At 33.1% G+C, this 20,698-nt stretch overlaps 2 protein-coding genes across 3 annotated transcripts; one reads left to right on the top strand and one right to left on the bottom strand.

The window, feature by feature from the left end:
* Window positions 1-337: 337 nt before the first annotated feature.
* Window positions 338-20,698, bottom strand: LOC130893866 (uncharacterized). Of its 2 annotated transcripts, XM_057800284.1 has the most exons (8): window positions 20,510-20,698; window positions 20,176-20,373; window positions 17,025-17,195; window positions 15,560-15,757; window positions 15,167-15,337; window positions 2,431-2,548; window positions 1,286-1,452; window positions 338-1,034 (listed from the first exon to the last, which is right to left on the bottom strand). In XM_057800284.1, exons 1-8 carry the CDS (start codon window positions 20,550-20,552, stop codon window positions 946-948), a joined length of 1,155 nt encoding a protein of 384 aa, XP_057656267.1. In that variant the 5' UTR covers window positions 20,553-20,698; the 3' UTR covers window positions 338-945. The 2 variants fall into 2 exon arrangements, with proteins under 2 accessions (XP_057656267.1, XP_057656268.1); XM_057800285.1 differs by lacking the exon at window positions 17,025-17,195 and having other exon boundaries at window positions 20,510-20,666.
* On the top strand, window positions 5,339-10,005 carry LOC130893865 (lysophospholipid acyltransferase 6). The gene is made up of 2 exons (XM_057800283.1): window positions 5,339-5,764; window positions 8,696-10,005. Exons 1-2 carry the CDS (start codon window positions 5,495-5,497, stop codon window positions 9,896-9,898), a joined length of 1,473 nt encoding a protein of 490 aa, XP_057656266.1. The 5' UTR covers window positions 5,339-5,494; the 3' UTR covers window positions 9,899-10,005.

Here is a 20,698-nt window from a genome sequence, read left to right as displayed (position 1 = left end):
CTTAAGGATATCCTCGTTAAAATAATATTTTATAGGGGTCTGCAACGGTCAAATATTTCTCAAAAAAATTAATTACTCAAAAATTATGCATGTTTCGAAAAAAGTTTTTGGACAAAAGTATACTAAAATTTTACGCAGATGTCAAAAATGTATTAATATATAGGGTGTTTTATTTGAAATAACAAAGTTACAGTGGAAAATATTTTAGAAATTTTCATGATTTTACTATACTATATTTTGCCATATACAGAAGTTTTAACTCCCCTGTATATCCTTAAAAAAGGATGATGTTTAGTTCTTCTTGGGCAACGGAATAAAATAGAAAAAAAAATTCAAATTCTTACCAATTCTTATTTATTATACAATGAGATACAAAAATAGCAATTCTATAATATATTTTTACAATTAAATGAAATTTACTAGACATTGATTACTTTTTTTAAATTACAATATTTGTTCGAAAACAATAAAAAACAGTCTTTTCTACAACTATCATATCATTTATGGATTATTAAGAGATTATTGATGAGTAATGACAGTTCTTACTCTTGTAAATTAAAAAATAGTGACTTAAAAGCCCACGTCTTTTGCTATAAATGTGCTAATCGTGTATTTTGCTGCATTAAACAGTCATCTCCACTATAGGCTTCCCATTCGATGTTAAAAAATTCTATAGTCACCATAACATCCATCTAGAAAATTATATGAAGCTGTAAGCGTTCCTAAAACGCCTGAAATTATATAGACGACAACATAAATAACAAATTAGAACAAGGAAAATACCTCCCCTGCAACTCTTAATAATTGTCATTAATTGTCATATTGATAAGAATTAATAATATATTGTATTATATTTCCTGATAGTTGTAGATAAAGTATAGTATTATTATATTCGCAAGTAATGGCTATTACTCACTCATTGAATAATGTACTATTATACGGTTTTTATAAATAAAATGGAATTAAAATCATTTTAATATGAATTAAAACCAATAAAAGTGATGAAGAATGTTTATAAGCAGTAGAAACACTCTCTGTAACAAAGAAGAAGATATTAGTAACCTTAAAATGAACATTCGAATATCGTGAAAACAAAAAGATTGTTGAATATTTTTGTATTTGATGTAATTTAATTATATTATGCGTTTGAAGGATTATCTTCCAAAAATTATTAGAAAAACTAATATTAAAACAGAAGAGACCTAAAATAGAGAACATTTAGATGCATTAGTGAATCAAAAGGTCTACGAAATAAGAAATTAAAGAAATTTATGATTTACTTTACCAATAGTGGATAAAATCCTTTTTCTTGTAACTGAATACGTAGTTTGTGGTATATTTAGTTGACAGGAAAAGTCCTTTTCTTCCTTATCAATGTAAATTGTAGATTTGGCAGTAACGTCGAATGCGTTGTTATTTGGCATGACGATCACTGTCGTATCATTCAAAAGTCTAAAAAAAACATTTTGATCTTGAAATAACAATAAATTGAATGATTTCTCAATTAATTAAATCAATACTGTCTATTTAATTAAGATGTAACTCTCCTTTCGAGTAAAAGCAAGTGACTTATTTACTAATTAATTCATTAATTTATTTCTACAAAGGATGCGAACCTCTGATCTCCGTGTTGGAAATTAAGCCCTTCGACAATTTTACCAACTACACCGTTACGGCTCGATATAAGTTTCGAGGAGATTTAGGTATATAAGCAGCGAAGCCATTATACGAGGGTAGTATCAATAAAAAGCACATCAAACTAAAAAGTTGAAAATAATTTAAAACAAAAATGGATGAAAAATACTAGTATTATTGGGAAAAAAGCGTCGGGCCTTCGATATACAAGAAATATGGTACAAAGTGCTCTTCCATGATGCGTAGACTCTTCCTGCCCTTCGCTCAAATCTCCTGAATTTTCCGGAAATATAAGTGACTATGAAGTAACCGGTTTTGTGCTTATATCGAACCCCAATTTCTTTAATTATATCAAAAAGTCTTCTACAAGTTCAATACAGTTTTCAGATTCTTTTTAACCTGAATTGAGAGAGATAGACAAACATTGTGTATATTTGAGTGGGACGAGGGAGTTTTTATATAGAGAAAGATTTGTTGGAGTTGGCCTCGATACAGGAGCTGCTTCTCTGCAGGGTTGTGATTGCGCTGTTTTGGGATAAAAAAGAAGAAAATCGACGACCAAATCTGGCTCGAAGAAGAAGAAAAGACAGCTCCTGTCTAAAAAAAACTGTTCTCACCAGGTTTATGGATATAGTTTTTTTGTTCTTTTCATTTTTTTTCTTTTAGAGTCTTTTTTGTTTAATATTTGATAGGAAGCAGGTATCGTCGGCCATTTGAAAAACCGTAGAAAATCTGCAACACCGACGATCGATGAGGTGGAAACGAAAAGATTTTTATAATTTTTTCATGACTTACCTTTCTCCCAAACGTATCGTTATATTTGGTATAGGGAAAACACCCTTCGCTATACATCTTATTTCGTAATTTCTGGATTCGATCAAAACTAATTCAAGATCAAACGAAGAAGGAGGTACTGAAAAAAGAGGTAATTTACTTAATTGATTGAGAGAAAAAGCAAAGAATACACTATATAGGGTGTTCCGGAAATAAATTCGGGGGTAAATGACGTGGGAATAATGCTGCGGCATAAAAAAAATCTTATACAATCCCTCGTTTCTAAGTAATAGGCCTTCAAAGCTGCGAAAGCAGAACTTATATGGGCGGCTCTTGCCCAATGGTTAACAATCTGCAATTTTCACAGGGACAACCTGTACAATCTAAAGATAGGAATTTGATGAAATTATTGGTTTAGGAGTTATGTAGATTTTTAGATCGTTATACATGTCAAATAAACCGTTCGTCATAAATAATTACAAAAATAGTAATTATTTATTGAAATTACTTACAGAAGATATCAAAACACAATAAAAAATTCCTTGAAAAACTTAAACAATTTAAAATTGCAAGCGACTTAATTTGTTAATGTCAATATTTTAATCAATAATTTTTACATCGTATTTAAAGTTTCAATATGGTGGAATTTATTTCAAGTGAATACGCCGACATGCATTTGATGTACGATTTGGTTCCTGGTAACTCGTCAGAAGCCAGAAAGTTGTATACTGAACGCTATCCGGGCAAAATTAAACCCTACCTTAGGTAAACAGGTTTATCTTGGTAAATTAAGTGAACTAGTCAACAACCAACTATACGAACACCAACTTGAAAGCTAAATGTATTAAATGCAGTTGATACTGATGCCACAACTAATACACGCTAAATGTCATTACAATTTAACGTATCAACAACTATTCGTAGGATTCTCCATGAGCAACTTCGTCATTACTTTCATAGCCTTGGAAGTAGAGGATTATTCAGCAAGATTAGCCAATGCTCGTTGGTTTTTAGATAAACAACGAATTGATGATACAATTGTTGGAAAATTACTTTCTACTGATGAAACTGGTTTCACATGTGATGGTTTTATCATTTTCCATAATTTACATTCATGGGCAGACGAAAATCCCCACGGTACAAAAGTGGCTAATAGAATTTCCATATAATATTCCTCTAAACATTCGCAGACACATGTGGCTCATGCACGATGCAGCCTCTTAACTAATTGATGTAAAAAAAAACATTTTTCCTTCCTAAAAAGTGGATTAGTTCATTTGCATGGCCATAACGTTCTCCCGAATTAGATACAATGGATTAATTTTTTAAAAGATATTTTAAAAGCTTGGTATATGCAACACCGGTAAACACAAATAACGAAATAATCTATAGAATAAACTTCCATTTCCATACTAAGAGGCAGAATATTGGAATGATATTTCAAGTTTAAGAAATATCCTTCAAGGACTCCGGAAGTGTGTAGAAGTTTAAGGTGCCAATTTTAATACCTCCTGAAAGTATTTCACTAACAATTTATGATAATTTTTTTCGGAATGTTTCATTCAACTATTTTTCTTGGCATATACAACGATCTACAGATCTCCCAAACCTTAAATTTTATCGAGTTAAACGAAGGGTTCATATTTGTTGAACAATCTATTGAAAAAAAATTCATTTCTGCTATCTTTAGATCATACAGGTTGTCCCTGTAAAAGTTACTGATCGTTAACCATTAGGCATAAGCCGCCCCTGGCCTAGAATTATCTATTCCATCAATAACACTACATGGACATATGTAATCATCCATTAAAAATTCATAATGTTCGGATGTATAATTTAGAAAATATAAGTTGTGATTTCGCAACTTTAAATACCTATAACTCAGAAACGAGGGATCGTAAGAGACAATTTTTTGTATGTATGTATTTTGCATCAAAGTATGAATGAAACGTTCTGATTATTATAAGATGAGCTATCCCGTACTGAGGTGAGACCCTGTACAAACTTATTTTAGAATTGAACTCAATTCAATAAAAACAATATTAATATTTTTCCATTTCAAATAATTACAGTATCTCGTAAAAATACCATCACTTGTATAAAAATAAATTCAATTTGTCCCTATAACGAATTCGGCGTTGCCTCTATGCCCTACTGCTCTTATTTCTGTTGTTATAAACAACTGTTTATTACATTCATTCATTGGTTACTCGGTCACGCGATATGTAATGTCAATGTGAGAAGAATACAGATTATTTGAAAATAGTATGCGAATTTCACCTTTAACACTCTTGTAAATATAAGCGTATTTCGAAATCAATATTTCTTGTACCAAGTTCATTCAAGTGAGACCGTCAACTTATCCGGAGGGGAGAGTTTGGATACACTTGTTCGAGCGCGGTGTTGCCGATATTATGATATTTAATTACTAACCATCTAATTATTGATGCATTGCTTGAATTCAAATTTCGCCAAATAAACATTGAATTATATCACTTCTATTCGCGGAAATATTGATCTTAATGCATAATTATCGAAAATAAATAGTATATATATACGTTTGTTTAAAATACACCAATTCATCAAATGATAAGGTTCATAAATATTTATATGGAATGTTTGCTGTATTTTTTAGATATTTATTCGTATATCAATTAAGTAAAAGTGATAGTTATTCATTTATATATTATCAAACAATTAATTTCTTCTTCCTAAAAATATTCTCATGTTTGTTCAGGTTATAAATCTTGTAATTTTATTATTAATTTTTATAAACAATTCTAAAACTAATTTTAATAGTATTGTATTTATTACAATAATTCTATAATAATTCGATTTATTAAAAATTATATTATACTGATATCCTCCACACCGCAACATACAGATAGCTTGGCAACATTGATTGCTCTCTATAAACTCGGGATAAACTAGAAAGTATAGGTAGAAACGTACTAGGTACTGTTTGGATTAGGTTAATGTACAACATACGAAAGGTGAAGTTTGTTTTGACAATTATTGTAAGACTGAAATGTCACTCCTAAAAATCAATCAAATGTGAATTGTTTAAAAGATTTATCAGTGAAAAATGAGTGCGAAACCTTCGGTGTACCAAGGAAGCCAAATATTTGCTGGTCTTACTGAATATACAGGGTTGAGAACAGATCAACTTAATTTTATTATCAGTCAATTTGGCGCTTTGATTTTGTCCACGTTATACAGAACCGCGTTACACCCTAGTAAGACAAGAACCGAAATTAGACATGTATTTGGACTGGGAGTTGGTATTATTATGGGTTATTTCTGCTTCGGATATCAAGCTATTCATTTGGCGGGTTTACCGGGAATTTGTTATATGGTATGTAATTTAATTAATTTTCATAATAAGTGAGAATCAAATTGTTTATTAAATTTTATTATTCACTAATTAAATACGATTTGTAGATATTTTTAATATTTTAAAGCGCGTTATGAAGAACGAAAACGATGTTTAACCTCAAAATTTACATTCCTTGAGAGTGACAAATTATACAGGGTTGTTTAACTAAACTTTTTTTAACAATTCAATTTCATTATACCTAAAATGTGATAAAAAAGTTGAATTGTATGGTATGGTTTTGGTTCTATGGAAAAATGAAGAAATAGGGTAAAAAATATTTTTCGATTTACATAAAAGGGGTTATAATAAAAAAATTATACATGGCGATATATGTAGTGTATTTGAATTACTAATTCATTCACCGAAATCGTTAAGATTATCAAATTAGATGTCCTTATCAAAGATTTATCGAGAATTTTTGATATGTACATAAGTTTGAGTCATGAGTTAAAATTATACATTCGTTTCCTGTCATATTTTTAATGTAACACGAAAATAAATGATTACTAACCGTGGTAGTAAATAGAATAAACATTATCGAAATTTAAGGTACCATAAAATTAGTTATGTAAAGTACTTTATCTCAATCGACCAGGTCCCTAAAACATTTATCGACAAACAAGGCTTCAATATTTTTATTTCGAAGTAAGGATGTCTTTTATTATTAACCTTTTACCGAGACAATTTTTTGAAAATTTTTATTGTGGTGTATAATGTACTCTAATTAATTAATAAGGTGCTAATTTTTTGTGAAAACTGTTATGACATGTGCCAAATTTGTCGCGTTTGTCACAGGAAACTTGTGATTTTGCCTTGCACTCGAGAAATTTACATTGTCGTGCTATTCAGGAAGATGAACTTTGTTAACGCAACGCATTTCTTGGGCTGGTATCTGGGGGATCCTCTTTTTTCTTCAAATCTAATTGCCGCAGTAGTGAACAACTTGTATATATGTTTATGTACATTTGGGATCTCGTATACACTGCGACCCAAACGATCTATCGTGTCCCCCTTTCTTGCTGGGATACTGGAGAACCCAGTGTTTACAGCTGATCAATTAATACCACTTCTTTTAAAAAATCTCGAATGTGGGATGGCTTTAATTGCCAGAGAATGCCAGAGTGAGCAACTTGGTCTGCCGCGCTTCTTAGATGTCACATGCTAGAATTTCTGCTAGATCAATTCAGCCTGTGGTAAATAGTCATTGAAATTTTTAGCTAATAATTTTCTCCTTCACAATATAGTAGGCTCCTGGTGTACTGTAGAGTACTGCCAGAGCGCACTTATCACATAATCTAACCTAACCAGGTTAGGTTAAGCGATAAGTTCTTGGAGTGAGCCTGGTGGCATTTAGCTGCACACCAGAAGTGGACCCTGGAACTCGCAGTCCCCGAGGGAAGTCATACGTGACTTGGAAAACGATAGAATCAATCGTAACGAGGCGATTTGTTTTTGGAATGAGACTGGTAACATCGGTACTCTGCAGTACACCAGATTGATCACCACGCGGCACAGTCTTTAGAACAGTCTCGCACAAGATTAAAACATTACAGCACAGTGATGGGAATTAACTTCTCCTGCAGCTCCAATTTGTGGTCGAAGAAGCACTAGACGAAATGACTCTTTATAATGTCCCCTGATAGGTTCCAATGTTTCTTGAGACGAAATTTGGTTTTAGACAGTAACATCTACTGCACGAAAAAGGCTAGAGTAGGAATATACAAACAAAAAAGGGCGAAGGATACTTGATTCTGTTATGCATATGCATACGAGTTAGTTTAGTTTTCGTATTTCTGGAATACTAAAAGGTACTAAATGAACTGGTTGGGTCTCTGGAGGTAAAGAAGGTGCCGACAATCTTGGGTTGAAGCTATTGAAATATTGTTAGGACTCTAACCCTCAGTGGGTATTCCGCAGATTTATGAACACCTTGAGCTATCAGGAAGTGAAAAGAAGAAGAATAGCTTCAGCCAATATGTGATGGCAGAAATATATTAGCTGAGCAGAAGGAAGACAAATATTATGGAACGCCCAATCAAACTGCAGTCTGTAGAATCTAGGAAGGCATGGAGCTGCAACTATCAATTTACGAAGGTTTTAATCTCGTAGAAGACTCTTCCTTCGAAGTCAAATGGATTTACCAGTCTCCATTTGACGTAATTTTTATTTGGAAGCATGTAGTAACGAAATATATGATACGAGGGGAGTTCAAAACTCACTTTTTATAGATTATTAATTTATATTACTGAAATTTGATCATTTAGAAGATGCTTTAATGAATTTGACAACAAAAACTTGTTCCCGAGATACTTTATGTATGGATTGGCATGTAGTAACGAAATATATGATACGAGGGGAGTTCAAAACTCACTTTTTATAGATTATTAATTTATATTACTGAAATTTGATCATTTAGAAGATGCTTTAATGAATTTGACAACAAAAACTTGTTCCCGAGATACTTTATGTATGGATTGGCATGTAGTAACGAAATATATGATACGAGGGGAGTTCAAAACTCACTTTTTATAGATTATTAATTTATATTACTGAAATTTGATCATTTAGAAGATGCTTTAATGAATTTGACAACAAAAACTTGTTCCCGAGATCCTTTATGTATGAATTGGCATGTAGTAACGAAATATATGATACGAGGGGTGTTCAAAACTCACTTCTTGGAGATTATGAATTGATATTAATGGAATTTGATAATTTAGAAGATGCTTTAATGAATTTGACAACAAAAACTTGTTCCCGAGATACTTTATGTATGGATTGGCATGTAGTAACGAAATATATAATACGAGGGGAGTTCTATCTATTTTTAATATCATCTCTATAGTTTTCCCATACTTTGGTTATTAAGTTTCCGGGGAGATCAACGACATTTTTTGATTTTTGTTTCAGATTATGACGACGCAAAATCCTCGTGTAATGCATGGAATGGTACTCACTGTGGCCTTAATTTACTTATCTTTCATCCATTTATATCGACAGTTATTCGATTACAGTTCAATCGGTTTGGATATAAGCGGCCCTTTGATGGTCATTACTCAAAAAGTGACCTCATTGGCGTTCAGTCTCCACGACGGACTTACTAAAAAAGAAGAGGAAATGACGCACACTCAAAAATACTACGCCGTTCACAAGACTCCGAATTTCTTGGAATATTTTAGTTATTCGTTGTTATTTCCTTCTTTGATGGCTGGACCTGTGATATTCTATAACGATTATATAGATTTCGTCGAAGGAAATAATTACGTCAAAGCACAAAGTGATACGAGAAATTCTCAAGTGATATACGAACCGAGCCCCGTTAAAGCCGTTGTAAAAAAAGTAGTGACCGCTCTATTTTGCGCTTATATTTTCGTCAAGTTCTTACCGAGATTTCCTATCGGTAGAGTCAAAGATGGAAATTTCGTAGAAAACTCAACAGTCGGTCATTTATTTTGGTACTTGACTGTCAGTTTGCTTTTAGTTCGATGTAAATATTATTTTGCGTGGACTATGGCTGATGGTATATGTAACAACAGCGGTATAGGTTTTTCCGGTTATAACGAAAACGGTGCGTCCAAATGGAATAAATACTCCAACGTGGACATCTTCCAATTCGAATTCGGTACTAGTCTCAAACAAAGCATCGAAGCTTGGAATAAAGGTACCAATATTTGGTTGAGGATGATGGTATATGAAAGAACGACGAAGTATTCTACTCTGTTAACTTATATATTGTCAGCTATTTGGCACGGATTTTATCCGGGATATTATTTGACGTTCCTTAGCGGTGCTCTTTTTACTTTTGCTTCGAGAACCGTACGACGACACGTCAGGAATTATTTCCTGGGAAATACGGAATCGAAATTATTATACGACGTCATGACGTTCGCGGTGACTCGTTTCGTCTTGGGATACATTACGTTTCCTTTCGTGATTTTGGAATTTTCGTCGTCAATTATGTTGTATAACAAAATGTATTGGTGTCTACACATCGGGGCCGTAATCGTGTATTTGTTTCTTCCAAAATTCGTGCCTAAATCTGAAATCAGAGAGCTTTCATCGAAGAGCGGGATCGCTTTGGCTTTAAAACAAGCGGGACCATATTCCAAGTAATGACTGAACGTACTTCCCAAAGAGTATATATATATATATTTTGTACGCACATTTTCTCAAATATGATACGACTGATTTTTTTTTATAAACTGGCTCTCGAGTACTGACTAATTTTTTTTATTGAATTTATCCGAATTACCAATTTCAGGTTGTTTAAATAGGTTAATATTTATTATTAAGGCGTCTACCTATGAAAATATATTAAATTGTGATGTTGTTTTTATTACAATTTGATTAAAATATATTATTGAACGTTTATTTTGTACGTGTTTTATTTTATCGCCCTGGGGATGAGGTGGAAGATCGAACATTGAAAATCTGATTTTTTAGTGCAAGAATGACAATATTACAAGGATATATCGAAAAATTCTTGCTCTGCAAACTAGACCTCCACAGCTTTTATTACCTCCTCTTTGGAAGAAAAATTACGACCTTCTAAACTTTCAGTTGAGGATAGAGATGATAGTCGGACGGAACCAAATCTGGTGAATGAAGGGGGTGTTTTAGTAATTCAAACCCTAAATCACGAATTTTTTGCACGGTAACATTAGATTTGTGTGCAGGGGCGTTGTCCTGCAAAATAAAACACCTTTTGATAGCTTTCCGCGTCTTTTCTTTTTGATTTTTTCCCGTAGAGTGGCCAGTAATGTCGAATAGTAATCTCCAGCTATTTTTCTACCCTTATCCAAAAAAATCGATAATGATTACTTCATGGCAATCCGAAAAAACTGAAGCAAGAACTTTTTCAGCAGATTTTTGAACACGAAACTTCTTAGGTCTTGGAGAACCAGAGTGTCGCCGTTCCATCGATTGTTGCTTTGTTTCTGGATCGTAGAAATGTACTCAAGTCTCATCCATAGTAACAATTCGGCTTAAGAAGTCTACATCGTTTTCAAATCGGGCACAGATCGAACGCGATCTTTCTACTCTTGCACGCTTTTAGTCAATATATTTGGGGATCCATTTTGCAGCAATTTTTCTCATGTCCAAACTGACGTGTCAGTGCTTCTGGTATTAGAAAACTTCCAGCACTGCTTCGATCTATGGAAAAAACGTATGGAAAGGTGTGTGGCGAGAGGAGGGGAGTATATTGTAGGGGAGCGTTCGAATGTAGAATTATTTTTATAACAAAACCATTTTTCGTAACCTGTCTCGTAATTTAATAGCCAGACCTCGTATATTTAGTCTTGTCTTAACTTTTTTCATAATTCTTTCTTATTATAGTTTATTCCTGCTTATCAACCTAATATAAGTTTGTTGATTGCAAAATTATAGAAAGAAAAAAAAGCCGTGAGCAGCCGAGCTCCATCACGAAAGTCGAATTTTTCGTCGAATGAAAAATTTAGCTAATACACAAACAAATCTTTCCATAAAATGAATTTCTTGGATATCAATTCTCAAATCTTATCTTTATATGGAAAATTTGCTATTCCTCAATAACTTTCCATTTCACAAGTTAACTCTCTCTCTCGAATGAAAATTCATAATTTCAATAGACCCGGTGGTCTCCAACCCTCTTGTTCAATTCCAATTGACAACAAAGAAAAAATTTTCATAACGACAAGAAATTTCGAAAATGGGAAGTAAAAAAAATCACCCTAGCAACGATCATACTCGTATTATTCATTATATAGGAGGCGGTCCAGTTTAACAATTACAACGATCAAAATGATTTCGGGCGTTTTGTGCTAGAAGAACTGAAGAAGAAAACTTTGAACTTGAGAAAGACAATTCTTCACCCCTACTTACATGCGAAGTTCGAACCCTCTAGTCAAACTTTTTCTGCCCAAAAAAATAAGAAAATATAACAAAAATGACCATAAAATGGAGAGGGGTGAAGATGGAAAGTTTCGATCTTAGATAGGAAATCATCTCGCAACTAATTGAACCTACATGTGAAATTTCATTTTTCAGTCGCTTTTCGTTTGACCTGCAGAGGTGAGCAAAGGTCAAAAACCACTTTTTTTGCACTGCGACCCCTCGAAATATTCATTTGTTTTCAACCAAACTCTAATAACATCAATCCGCCGCCAAAAAAGCCATGTATGCTAATATATATATATATATATATATATATATATATATATATATATATATATATATATATATATAACTACAGACATTCGAAAAACCATCATAATCGTGTTCAGGAGGTATCGAAACATGGGAAAAATGATGTGCCCCCCATTTTTCTACTAGTCGTGCCTACCGTAATAGTCTAATTTTTCCTTGAAAAATTCAAATAAAAATTAACAAAAACCAATTTGTGGAAAATAATTAGCTATAGTAATGACTAGCGATATTGAAGTATTTTGCTAATTTCAAGCTATTTAATAGTAGAAAATTATCTTCAAGGTTGTGAACTTCATCAACTGCTGTGACGCTATCGGAATATTGACGAATTTCTATAATTTTAATAGATGAATAACTAATGTTTCAATTAACAATCCTTTCTACAGATACTAAAAAAATTTCCACTTTTCTTACTGTTTTCACACGTTCAAAAATGACACTAGAAAATATAATCTTTTGTTAAGATATATCATTGATAAAAAACACCTAAATTCCTGAAACTTTTGAAGCTAATAAATAGACTTATACAATCACGTTTTTTAGAGTAAAAAATTGTAGTTGTAAATTTTCATATACCTTCATTTTGTTTCAAAATCCATGTTAAATTATACGGTTAACCGTTTTGGAGGTAGAGTGTGAGAATTATTAACAATAAACATTATTATACAAACTCAATCACGAATTGTTACATGTCAAATTGATAAGGGACGTTTTCAATATCGAATGAATACGATTAGCGCGCAATTCTTCATAGAACTTTGTTAATTGTCTCAAACTACACAACAATCGAAAAGAAGGAATAGTGAAATAACTTTCGTCTTCCCGCTTTTTACAAATCTTTTTTTATTGGTTCAACAGTCTACCTTTGAAGAAGGCAGTTTTGTAAGTGAATATGAGAACCATCTTGGGAAATCTGGATAACTTTTAAACGAGGTTTAGTGTTCATTCTTTTGTACTAATATTATTTTCTGTTCTTCGTTCTTCTTCTACAACTTTTCCTAACCAAGTTTCCTGGGCTCTACTTTTTGTCTGTCTGCTTCTGTCTTTTTAGGCTTTATCTTGTATCAGATTAAAAATCTATTTTATATCTTGTTGGTTCCTATATGAGCTTTCCTATGATAATTTCTTATTTTGTCTATCGTTTTATTTGCTGTTATCTTTAGTTGTTTCATTTTTGCAGCTGTGTCTTTGCATTCAACACTAATATTCAAATTCTTATACATAAAATTATCGATACTACTGGTCTGAGTTACGACGTTGACATTTCTTCTATCACCATGTCGCATGTAAGATGTGCTATTGCTTTTGACAACTGTTATGAGAAGGAACGTCTATCAAACTATTTTCCAAGATATAAAAATGTGCTCTAGGAAAAAATAAATATATAGGGGCATTTTTAATACTTTTTACTGATAATACCAGAGCAATTCCTCATTGTTTATACGTACTCATTAAAACATTTAAACTTCTGTCTAAACTTCAGCCGAATGGCTTTTGTTTAGTTTTGTTCTGATCTCACTTGAAAGCGGATTTTAGAAAAAGAAAGGAAAATTGCTAGTTGTTTCTATTGTTTTCGTAAGAAGAAACGCGCATTGAAATCTAACACCATTTGGTAATTGTGGTAATTCTCTTCCTTCGAAAGCAGAACTGGACTCAACGCATGTCAAATTTTAAAGAAACACATCCAGGTGTCTCGAAAACAGCTACCACGAAAGGATAACATGACAGAACTTCACAATTTCGTATTGACAGATCACATGTTGAAGTTTTGCGGGTCAGCTTAGACTGTAGACATTATTTAACATCGTGTGGCATGTAAATTTGGGTATGAGAAAGCTGTTGGTGCGTCGACAAGAAAGGAAACTGTGAGACCACTTCCAAGCAGGTGTTTTGTAGCCATGGTCAAAAGTGGATCTACAGCAGAGATTAAGAAATAATGGAAACAATGAACAGCACCAAGAACGTACTCTAAAGAAAAAGGATACATCGTGAAAATGATGGTCACCGCTTTCTGGGATTTACTAAGAGGCAAAACGGTTTTAGTTTGTCGGTTCTAGACCCATTTGGCAAAAAAAACGTGATATTTCTAGGGCTGGGGCCAAACTGGACTACGGAACGCTGTTTTACCCACTGCATTCTTTAGATTTAGCTCCGTGACATTTCTTTTTGCTTTCAAACTTGAAAAGTCACTCGACAGGCATAAATTTGAGTCGAAGGAAAGGTCATCACCGCCACAGAGGACTACTTCACATGTAGACCTCAAGAAAATGCATTTTGGACTGCACAAGGAACCTGCTCTAAAGAAGACGGATACATCATGAAAATGGTGATCACTGTTTTCTGGGATTCACTAAAGGGCAAAACTGTTTTGATTTGTCGGTTCCAGATCCATTTGGCGAAGAAAACCGTGATATTTCTAGGGCTGGGGCCAATCTGAGCTACGGAATGCTGTTTTACCCACTGTATTTTCTAGATTTGGCCCCGGGATATTTCATTTGTTCTCAAACTTGAAAAAGTCACTCTAGGGGTGCAAATTTGAGTCGAAGAAAATGTTATCACCGCCACGAAGGCCTACTTTACATGTAGACCTCAATAAAACGCATTTTGGACTGCACCAGGAACGTGCTCTAAAGAAGACGGATGCATCGTAAAAATAATAGTCACCGGACAGGATAGTAATACGTTCAAAAAGTATAAACAAAAATTGTTTTCTCGTAAACCTACACGAACCCGCAGGTAATTATTAATAGAAATTAAACTATAAACCTTTTATTTAATTTCTGTGGATTTTTAAGTGATTTTTCATAAAAAATCAAGTTAGATAAATTTAAATTCTGATAATAGATAGTAGTAATTAAGATGATTCATTCATTTTGATTTATCGAAATAGTTCTGGTACGTTATTTTAAAAAAGAAAATTTTCCATGGACTATCGTTTTGATAAAATATCTTGAGAGGAATTTTTTATTTAAAAAAAAACTTATGTAGAACAATGATAATAGAAACTAAGAATAAGATTATAAACAAAAAAAAATAAAGGGGAATTCAAAATTACAGATATTAGTCCACCGTGCGACGGTCATTTTTAGTTGCCCATGCGGTACTACTTCTTGAACCATCCTCGTATTCGTGGTTGTGTTAAGATTTATTTAAACTAATTTAATAACATCATAATAGAAAATAATGTATAAATACCTAAGACAATCATTTGTTTTTTCTGAGAATCTTCTGATCTCGGAGAAGATACTACACAAGTATAATTTCCTGTTAACTCCGGTGTAGGGTTCATTATCCTAAGGGCTCTGTAAAGTTGATTTGGATTAGAATTAACTGTGTGGTTTAAATCAACTCGTTTCCTCAGAATACCTGTAAGAATAGAAGAAAAAAAAACAATTTCAAAAAATTTATATTTATATAACTTCAACACAAATGTACACAGATCAGAAAGCGATCAAATCGCTTCTAGAAATTTATCTGATGAGGTTGAAATTCATGAGATTTTACAATTTGATGAACACTAGATACACCTGATTCTTCAGTTAGTTTTGAGATTCTTTTGATCCAATAGTATTGTGCGTTGAATCTTACCGATACTTATGGGTTGACGACCGACTATCCACTGGTAAACAAGTATGTTATCATTAAAGAACCATTTTACTACCAAATTCTCTTCACTGGGATCGTCTATGGTATAATCGCAATCTAATATTGTCGGGGTATTGGCAGTTACTATTTCTGGTACAATTAATTGGGTTATTTTAACAGATGAACATCCTCCTGATGATCCTGTAAACAAAATTTGTTGTTTAAACGACGTAGAACAGATACAAACATGCTGGAATACGAGGATGCTCCCAGAAGTACCTGGCCTGACCTGGAGATGATGGTAGTTGTTGGAAAATATCACTGTATCAGTACACAATCTATACAGCGTTTGTTCCAAGTTTGAACGTTGGTTAGTATTTTTTTGGCAGCCATCAATAGTGAATGTTTTCAGTGAATTTTTGCACATGGCTTGAATTGGTCATCGTTGAAAGGCCTTAGCCCAACCAATATAAAAGTTGAACCAGATTCTACTCTAGGTGGGAGTTCTCCTTTGTTATTTACAACATTGCAGTGGTCGACTAAATGAGGTGACAGCTCCAGAAATGTTGAAGAAAATCTATAAAGCGGTACTAGATGATCGTCGACTGAAAGTGCGCGAGCTAGCAGACATACTAGGCTTTGAAAAAAAGCAAAACATCACATATTAACTAAAAATTTGGACATGAGAAAGCTGTGCTGTTCTTATCTACTTTTATTACTAGACATACTCCACAAATAATCATTATTCATTTTATTTTCGAACATCTTCAGATTTATATGAGTTATTTCATGTCTGGTGTATCACAGACTCCATAAATATCTCCAAAGGAAAAATTAAGGAGGGTAAGATCAGGTGATCTAGATGGTCACTCAATGATCTACGTGCTCCAAAAAAACGGAAAACCGTTTTATCGACTGTAAGTTTGATGGTCACCGTTTACTGGGATATACAAGGTGTGATCTACATCAACTATTTGGAGAAAGATGGTTAAGTTGAATCGAGTTATTCGTCGGAAAAAATTTTATATTCCCGCTCGATAAAACAATGTCCAATATCTTCGTCCTCGCTAGCGCCAAATTGAATTTGGAACTGCTTTCATATTCTCCAGATTTAGCTACGCGATATTTTTTTGTTTTTATGGCCTATTTTAATTTCAAGATAACGGTTCAGATGGTTTGAAGTTCGCTAGATCCAGTGTATTGAAATGAAATAACACTTTTTAGAAAAAAAATCTTTTTACTTTTTTAGACTAAGTATTTACTAGACCATCCTCGTATTGGTAGTTGTTTTAGGAAGGTGGAACATTACTGGGTCAAGTATTTAGAATTAGAGAAATACTCTTTGAACAAATGTCGTTTTTTTTGTATGCTACGTACTGATTTAAACATATTCGTATCGGTATTTGATTCAAGGTTGTAAAAACTATTTAAATAACATCAAAATAAAAAGTAATGAATATTTAAATACCTAAGACAATCATTTGTTTTTTCTGGGAATCATCTGATCTGAGAGAAGATACTACACAAGTATAATTTCCTGTTAATTCCGGTGTAGGGTTCATTATCCTAAGGGCTCTGTGGAGTTGATTTGGATTGGAATTAACTGTGTAGTTTAGATCAACTCGTTTTTTCAGAACATCTATAAGAATAAAAGGAAAAAGAACAAGTGCTGTTGATAAAATAACAAAAAATTAATGAATATTTTTAATATGTAGATCGCTTTATTAAGTCTATATAAAGGGCAAAAATGGTATTTCACTCTCAAAGTATTGACAAAACTTTAGATAGTACATACGAGTAGTTTTCAACATCTTATAAACGGCCCAGGCGGTCTTATACTAAGATAAACAATCTCCTTGTAGTTATTGCAAAAAAAAAAAAATTTTGTTGAATAGTCATTGCAACTAAGAAAAAGTGTCTCATGGATTTCCAAACTTAATAACTTTGTAAATTAAATGGAAATGTTGATGAAAATGATTCTGTACAAAACGCAGGCTTGTTTGCCGATGAGCTTGAGTAAGTTTTGGACCAATCATAGGTGCTTTAAGTATCAGGTTATTTTCCTGCAGTCTTCGTCTTACTGTCCACGGACTAACTGTCACATCTCAATGAGCTGTCGTTGCATTTGTACTGCAACTAAGATTTCTTAATGCTGTTGACACACTAAAGCGGTCATCACGAGCGATTGTAAATCGCCTTCTGCTTCTTCCAGGTCGCCTATGAAAGTACCCAGTTCTCTCATAACGCTGGCACACTCTTCGAACCGCTGCGCGGGTCATATCCAACAACTGCTCGTTGACCAAGTTCATTTTCGATCGAAGCAATCACTTCGGCGGCTTTCAAACACTATTGGAGATTAAAAAAAAGGAAAATATGCAAATAATGTTAATATTTGAAAAATTTGTTATTTTTATTACCATCACCACATAAACAGGTTTCATATATAGCATATATATAAATCAAAAGTTTGCAGTGGGCCGATTCCTATGCACACAAGTTTATAAGTTAAATTTTCTTAGTACTGTACAATTTTCGTGTGAGTTAATGACAACAATCTATCTGATAAATCGGTCATTGAAAATCCTCAAATCAAAGGTAACTTGATATTACCACTTAATAAGGTAAGTGGTATAAATTGTGAACAAATAGTGTCCAATTTGTTCTTTCTTGCACGTTTATTATTGAAATACGAGTGCCTCTTTTTTCAACCTCCGATAGGCTATAAATAAAAGACAAGTTCACATAAAACAATAATTTTATAAAGAGATTGAGACATTTGTCATATTTGAGGACAAGCTTTTCAATACGCTCTTCAAATAAAGTTGAGGACAATGAATCCAAGTAGAGTACAAAACAGACATTAAAACTTCTGGATATTCCGTAGACAAACCAGTAATTATTGTGAATCTCGCTGAACCAGGTCATCTGAAACGACAAATATGCGTCCTTGGCTCGTTTCATCATGCACATCATTACAGTCATCTTTAAACTTTCGACATCGTCCCCATACACACGACTCATTCTCCGATGGATTTCTGCAGCCTTCGGCCTGTAGAAAACGAATCACACTTCGCTATTCATATTTGTCGGGAGCATTAATAATAGCGGACATGTTTACGTGGTTGTAGCACAACGCCGACTGACGTGTGTAGTGCGAGAGCTTTGCAGTGGCCTACAGCACATGCCTGCTTTCTTCTGCCCGCGTAGCGTCTGCATAGAGCGATTGGAGGTGGAAAAAAAGGCCCTCGTATAAAAACAGTTCTTGTCAGGATTAATTTGACAATGGACTCAGATAATGTTATGAGTACTAGCAGATCATTCGCCCCCAAAAAAGGACCTGCAGAGAAACGAAATTTATATAAACAAAACTCACAATATGAACCAGACATAAAGGTGAATGTTATTTTAAAAAAGTGGGGACGTTATCGAAAATAGCACTTTTATATGAAATCCACGGACACAAATTTGATTTTTTAGGATCGAATATAAAAACAGACACTGGAATAATCTTCTAACCATCGTGTAGGTCGTTCCGGAATTGTAGAAACCATCGATGATACAACAACAAAAAATATAAGTTGACTGTTCATAGTTCATAGTTTTTTTTAAATGAAACTCCAACTTCCACTGACATAAAAAACGACCAGATACATCACAACTTTCCGTTCATCACCACATAAAGAAATAGATTCTAAACCAGCCACAAATTCTTATATTTTTCATATGAATTAGATAATTCACCAGGAAATGATGAAATGGCGGAAAAAAATTAAAATTGTGCGAAAAAGAAGCATCCTTTTCTCCCTGAATAATACAATTATCGTCTATTGCGGCTCCTTCATTCTGAATGATTTTTAATTGATTTGAAACGACTTAGATCTTATCATTGTTTGAAATTTGTTTTACGAATAAATACAAAACTTTTCAAAACTTCATTTGCACCAAATTTGATAACTTTTATTCACCAAACGTAGTCACCGACTATTCATAGATTCAATTTTACAAGTTGTTGTATGTCGAAACGTCCACTGTCGGAGATTATTTTCTCTAGAAGAACGTATTTATTTTCTTTAAAACTCTTTTGAGATTTTGGTTTGGAACTTGCACATTAATTTCACCGTATCATCTACATTTCTATATAAATTTTTTCACGTAAATGATTGTAGACAATCAAATATTAATGTTTTTTCTTCGATAACTGTTAGAAGATCGATTTTTTGGCACTTACGCGGTCCTTTCAAATTTTACTCAATCACACTCAAATTCACAATAGACTGCACACTGCACCTTGTCAATTGCAACTAAACTAAATTAAACTGTTGAGAATACACAATTCAGTCCTCGTTACTAAATGAAAACACCTAAAATTGTATTTTGAATGAAATTCAAACAGAGGTTCTTGGAAATGAGAAAAAACAAAGTTTCTAACCTTCATTGGTTAATAGATTATTGAAACCAAGTTTCATGCTGGTTATAAAAGATTAATAAAAGATCAAAAACTTGTATAAGCTCAAATGCGTTTATGAAAATGTCACGAAATATTTAAATTTTTATGTAATAATATTTAAAATGAACGTGCAAAGTTCTGCATGAGATATTAGGATTTATTATTCTCTTACCGAAGCTTATGGGCCGATGACCCACTATCCACTGGTAAACAAGTATATTATCATTAAAGAACCATTTTACCACCAAGTTTTCTTCACTAGAATCATCTAGTGTATAATCGCAATCTAATACTGTCGGAGTACTGGCATTTATTACTTCTGGTATAATTAATTGATTTATTTTTACAGCAGAACAGTTTTCTGATAGTTCTGAAAGGAAAATTCATTAATCAGCCCACGTTGAAGTGGATAAACGTTTATTGACTATTAACAAATAATTATTATCCATTTTAAATGATATTTGATATGAAAACATTCATAAAATCTTCAAAATTGTATGACCTACCGAAAGTTATTAGAATTATCCAAACCAAGCTGATATAAAACATTGTTGGAAACTTTTGAAATTTTGAAATATGCGTGAAGTCGTTGAATCGTCTATTGATCACCCCGAATAACCGATAACCCCAAACACCCCAACAAGACTAAACATATCGTAAGGGTTTATCATGTACTCAATAGTCACTTAAATTGC

Source organism: Diorhabda carinulata, chromosome 5 (genome assembly GCF_026250575.1).
Source record: "Diorhabda carinulata isolate Delta chromosome 5, icDioCari1.1, whole genome shotgun sequence".
NCBI lineage: Eukaryota > Metazoa > Arthropoda > Insecta > Coleoptera > Chrysomelidae > Diorhabda > Diorhabda carinulata.
This window is presented reverse-complemented; position numbering and strand designations above follow the sequence as displayed.